This window comes from Herpailurus yagouaroundi, unplaced genomic scaffold, assembly GCF_014898765.1.
Source record: "Herpailurus yagouaroundi ecotype Mexico unplaced genomic scaffold, PumYag 141, whole genome shotgun sequence".
In the NCBI taxonomy this organism is placed as follows: domain Eukaryota; kingdom Metazoa; phylum Chordata; class Mammalia; order Carnivora; family Felidae; genus Herpailurus; species Herpailurus yagouaroundi.
Genome location: NW_024412396.1, coordinates 68,148,661 through 68,154,127, shown reverse-complemented (window position 1 = coordinate 68,154,127; position 5,467 = coordinate 68,148,661). Strand labels below are relative to the sequence as shown.

The following is a 5,467-nucleotide window of genomic DNA, read 5'->3' as shown; positions in this document are numbered from 1 at the left end:
CATCCATCCTTCCATCCATCCATCCATCCATCCATCCATCCATCCAACCATCGATCCATCCATCCAACCATCCATCCATCCATCTATCCATCCATCCATCCAACCATCCATCCACCCATCCATCCACCCATCCATCCATCCATCCAACCATTCATCCATCCAACCATCCATCCATCCATCCGTCCATCCATCCATCCATCCATCCACCTCTGCTAGGTGGGCACCTGCAGTGATTCCGATACCTGCTTGCACCTCACAACACCCTCTGAGTTAAAACTCACCATGGCCTTCAGACATAGAAATGATTATCCCCATTGCACACCCGAGAAAACAAACTCAGAGAGCGTCCCTAAGGAGGAAGCAGTCGGGATTTGAACTCATGTGTGTTCCACCCTGCTTTGTGCTGTGACGATTTTGCCGGGGCTTCTATTTTTCTAGCCCTCAGGACCTCACAGATCCCCACTTTGATGACAGAGTCAAAGAAGTAGCTGACTGTTTGGGTTTGCAGTAGAAAATGTGTCTTGGTTAAGGGGCTGTGGAGGTTTAGCTCCAAAAGGACCTACAAGGACTGGAGTTGGACAGTCCAGCCCCAAGAACTAGAAAGTGGCCCATCGCTCAGTAGGAGAAGTTTCGCTCCAGTCTAAGAAAGGTCTTTTTAACAGTAGAACTCTCCTGAGATGGAGCGGGCTGCCTGGTAAAGAAGGGAGCTCCCCATCCCTGGAAGTGTGTGCACTAAGAAAGATACTCACAGGTCAGGGGATTCCTAGACTGGGTAGGCGTTGGAAGTGATGTACTCAGGGAGTCAAATCTTAGTAAGTTCTGATCATTTGACTCATGATCTTGAGATAGTCTGAATCCTCAAAGCAACACACTTTGTGTGCTTTAAAAAAAAACTAGACTGTATTTTGGGGGAAGTTTTAGGTTCACAGAAAAATTGAGCAGAAAGTACAGAGACTTCCCATATATTCCCTGCCCCCACACATGCACAGCCTTCCCTGTGATCAACATCCCCCACCAGAGTGGTGCATTTATTACAATGAACACCTATACTGATACATCATTATCACCCAACATCCACAAGGTTCCCTTGGCATTGTATATTCTATGGGTTTGGACAAATGTATAATGACGTGTATCTCCCATTACAGCATCGTAAGATTAGTTTCACTGCCTCTCCCTAATCCCTGGCAACTACTGCTCTTTTTACAATCCCCTAGCTTTGCCTTTTCCATAATGTGATATAATTGAAACCATACAGTATGTAGCCTTTTCAGATGGGCGTCTTTGATTTAGTAATTCCATCCATCCATCCATTCAGTCATCCGTTCAGTCATCTATCGATCCATCCATCCATCCATCCATCCCCTCATCCATCCATTCATCCATCCATCCATCCATCCATCCTCACATCATTCCATCCATCCATCCATCCATCCATCCATCCACTCATCCATCCATCCATCTACCCATCCATCCATCCATCCATCCATCCAGTCATCCAGCAAAAAACGAGAAGTGCCTGCGTTATGCTGAGTGTGGTTCTCTGTGCAGGGGAGGCAGCAGTGAACTCACAGAGGAGATTCTGCTTTCATTCTGAAAGCCAGTCCTTAGCATTACCCTCTGACCCCCTCTGAACTTTCAGGCCAGACACAGTCATTATGTTAGCAGAGACCACATGGCACAGCTGTTTCCCCTGCTTGGTCCCTGCTTGGCCAGTATCTTCCTGAATTTGGTCTAAGCCAAAGCCCTTAGTTCCCCCCACTCCTCCAACCTAGACTCAGTTATTTGAACCTTCCCCTGTGTATACATGACAGAGCCTGAGTCCTAGAGAGGCCGAGACATTTCCCCCGATGGCGAGCAAAGGGCTTGGCTGGGGTTATGTCCCCGTGCTGAGACTGTTTCTTCACCCCTACCCTGAGGGACTTGGAGCACAGAATTGCAGGGGTTTTGTGAATTTAGGGCAGACCTGAGATACGACCCTAGGGTTTCGCCTGTTGTGGGGACAGCACGGGGTCATTCTTGTTTTCGATGTTTTTCCAAACTTCTCCTGGCTGTTCCCCACACCTGCCTGCCTTCTCTACCGCATGCAAGGGGAAAGCAGCAAACTCCTTCCTCGAGCCTGTGGGGCTCCCCATCACCCCACTGCTGCCAGGGCCTAGAAGGCCATAGAATAGTTTTCCTCCAGAGGATGTAACAGCACCCTCTGGGGTGGCCCACCCCGCCCCCAGCCAAGCCCTTCTCTCCTTTAGAGAAAGGACCCCCGTGATCTCACATCTGGATCACAGCTCCCACTTCCTGTGGGCTGGCGGGAGCCACAGGCAGCCTGTGACTCAGGGAGGCACATTCTAACCTGCCTGGGAGAGCAACACCCATTGCCCACCCCGACCCAGGCTCACGAACCACCTGCCCTCAGTAGCTCTGACTGGGCACTGACTGCACACGTGGGGCTTTGCAGGCAAGCACGAGCCCATTTCTACCTTTGCAACCACCCCGCCAAGTCATATTTATGCTCAGGAAACGAGGGGGAAAATAATTGGCTCAAAAATGTTACCCAGGGGATGAGAGCAGAGCTGGGACTCCAAACCATGCAAAGCCCACGCTCTGAGTGGTGCCCAGTTTTATCCACGACAGGCAGGACCAGCACAGGAGGGAGCGTTTATAAACCTTCTCCCATCTGCCGCCTGGTTTAACTCCGGCCACCCTGGGAAGCCAGCAAGTAGAGTTCTTTGCAGACAGAGAAGCTGAGTCTCAGAGAGGTTAAGAAACTTGCCTGGGGTCACACAGGGCCAGTGATCAGCACAGCTGTGAGATAAAAGCCAGGTTCCAGAGTCTACACCCCACACCCATCCCTGCTGTACGACGCTTGCTCCTTACTGCTTATGTCCGAGGCAGCTACCCAGAATCTACAGAAATCAGATCGCTAAATTGTTTACACAAACACACACATGCCTGTCTCGATTCAGGGAGAAGACAAATCTAGAACAAACAAGATCATTCCTCCTGTTTGGGAGCTGTTCTTGTGACTTGCCAGGACTAGGAAAGGGAAAGAACTCCCCCCCCCCCCCCAGGACCTGAGGGAACTTTAGCCCTTGTGACACTCACCTGCAGACTCTCTCTTGGTGCTGGGACCTCCTGTCCTCCTGGCAACGGCGAGGCGACTGGACCAGCCCCCGTGCAGGACTCACCTTGTCCAGAGCGAGCCACGGGAGCACCTCGGTGGCTCCCTCCGTGCGGCAGGGCAGCCCGATGTCCCCACCCCTCCTAGGAGCTGCCAGAACACAGCCGGAGTGGCGGAGGGAACAGCTCATCTTTCAAGGGCTGGGTGGTGATGTCATCACCCTCCTGGGCACTTCCTCCCTCCACCTCCAGCCCAGCCCAGTGCTCCTACCCAGCGACAGGGCCAGGCTGGCTACACTTTCTAGAACCCAGGCAGGCAGAGGCCACACAGAGGTGGTTACAGCTACCCTGTGAGCCTTGAGAGCTCGGTGAGCCACATGGAAGATTTCCAGGTTTGTCTGAGGAATGTTCTATTGTGTAGCCTGGCTGACCTTTAGAGCCACAGGGTGGCCAATGTGTTGGGGGCTCAAAATCAGCCGGTCCTGGATCCGGGTCCCCGTACTCCCTTCCTTGGCTAAGGGCTTGGGGGAAAGTAGCTTAACCTCTCTGAGCCGTGAGGCGGAGCTGAGATCGTGGCCAGGGTCACAGGGGATGTGGTCAGGATTAACAGCTTTTGCTGTGTGCCAGACGCTTTTTCCAGGTACATCAATGGATTAACTCAGCCAATCCTCACTGGAACCCAGGCAGCCTGGATCCAGAGTCTGTGGTCGGAACCACTGTGCTGTCCCTTTTCTCTGTCACGTGCTGTGATGGATGCGAAAAGTGGATGTGTCGCAGGTGACCCCTAAATCCTAAATAGTATTCTTCCTTCTGGTGTTGAGGCAGGTAGCTGGCGGGCTCCGTAAGTGACCGAGTGTGTCTAATACAACATTTAACTCGTATCATTATTTTCCTCACGTGGTTGTTTTTATGACTGAGTTCCAGTGTAAACAGCGGTCATGCCTCCCAAGGGGGCGACGGAAACGTGGAAACAACTTTAGAGGAAGAAGACCTTTCCTTGGCTTGTTCTGTGGCCACACGTAAGGTTTGCGCTGCCCCCTCTCCCCCCCGCCCCCCGCCCCCCGCTCCACTGATCTGGGGGGTGTTTGGCAATGATTTCTTCCCTCTTCAACATTGATTGGCTTCCTTGGCTTTTCTCTGGAGACTTCCTGACAATCTGCAGCACTTAACGTTTCCAGCAGTTGATAAGCTGGAAAGTGCAGGGGCTTTCAAGTGTGTATATTTTTACAGCCTTGAAACCTTTCCTCGAAAAGAGACCAGATAAAGTGGACGCGGTGGAGGTGGGGTGGGGGGGGATAGATAGGAAGGTCAGATCCCCACCTATCTCCTTTTCCCCTGTCATTCCTCTGAAGCAAGCCTACAAACAGTGATCAAGCCTACAAACAGTCACCATAGAGAGAGGAAAACTGAGTCACAGAATAGTTCACTGGGATCCAGGCCTGGCTTGGCTGTAGAGTGAAGTCCCGCCCCAGCCTGGGTGCCTCAGTTGACTCCTCAGGGTACTGGCCCCTCCTACCACACGGGAGTCCTTAATAGGCTCCCCCAGGGGTCCCTGAGCCCTCTAAAACGGTGTGCAGAATTGCATGCGGGTGCTTTTTCCAGCTGAGAGGGTTGCCTTCGTCAAGTTACTGAAGACCAAAGCATGTTGAGACCCAACAGAACAGAGACCTTGTGAAGTCCCCAACTGGTACATTCTTGGGTTCCAGGTCTACGAGATGAAAATCCTCAGATATCCGAATCCGGTGTTGAGGCTTTGGTAGATGCTATTGAGAGAGCTCCAAAAGGCATCCATCCACCCACACACTTTTCCATATGCTGCCATAATACAGTTTTTGAAAAATACTGTCTTGATCCAGGTGGAGGCTGGTCAGTTTTTCTTAGCGGCTAAGTTCACATTCTGACACCTTCCTTGCCAGGCTCTCACACTCTGGGCTACTATGTACTTAATTATCCTGTGGCCAGGTACCACATGACTGTGGACACCCCCGATACCCTGGAACTCAAAAAACTGTTCATATTAGCCATTCCCAGGGAGCCTAGGAATCCTCGCTAACCCCACCCTTCTTGCCATAGGTAAGCCACTCCCTACAGCTCTGGTGTGCTGCTACCCTGTCCCTGGGTACAGCCCCTTGTGTGGATCTGCCTGGAAGCCTTCTCATATTTGGAACTAAAGTAACACAAAGTTCTATATTTCATCTATCCAATTATCATTGTGTTGTGTCATCAAAAGAATATTTAAATCTTATCAAACAATTATCCACTCTTCCATTCACCTACAAGTGTATCTACCCATTCATCCAAATATCCATCCATCCATCCATCCATCCATCCATCCACCAACCCACCCACC

The 5,467-nt window shown here is 51.3% G+C and overlaps 1 protein-coding gene across 5 annotated transcripts in view; it reads right to left on the bottom strand.

Moving 5' to 3' along the window:
- Positions 1–3,722, bottom strand: part of BDKRB2 (bradykinin receptor B2) — a 53,143-nt gene extending 49,421 nt beyond the window's left edge. For 4 of the 5 annotated variants that reach the window (XM_040478172.1, XM_040478175.1, XM_040478174.1 and 1 more), the window contains exon 1: positions 3,103–3,205. Coding sequence is in view for 1 of the 5 variants with exons in the window: in XM_040478171.1 (XP_040334105.1) it covers positions 3,103–3,308 (206 nt within the window). In the remaining 4 variants the exon portion in view is untranslated. Of the gene's footprint in view, positions 1–3,102 lie in introns of all 5 variants that reach the window. The other variant, XM_040478171.1, reaches the window with a different exon arrangement.
- Between the last annotated feature and the right edge of the window lie 1,745 nt (positions 3,723–5,467).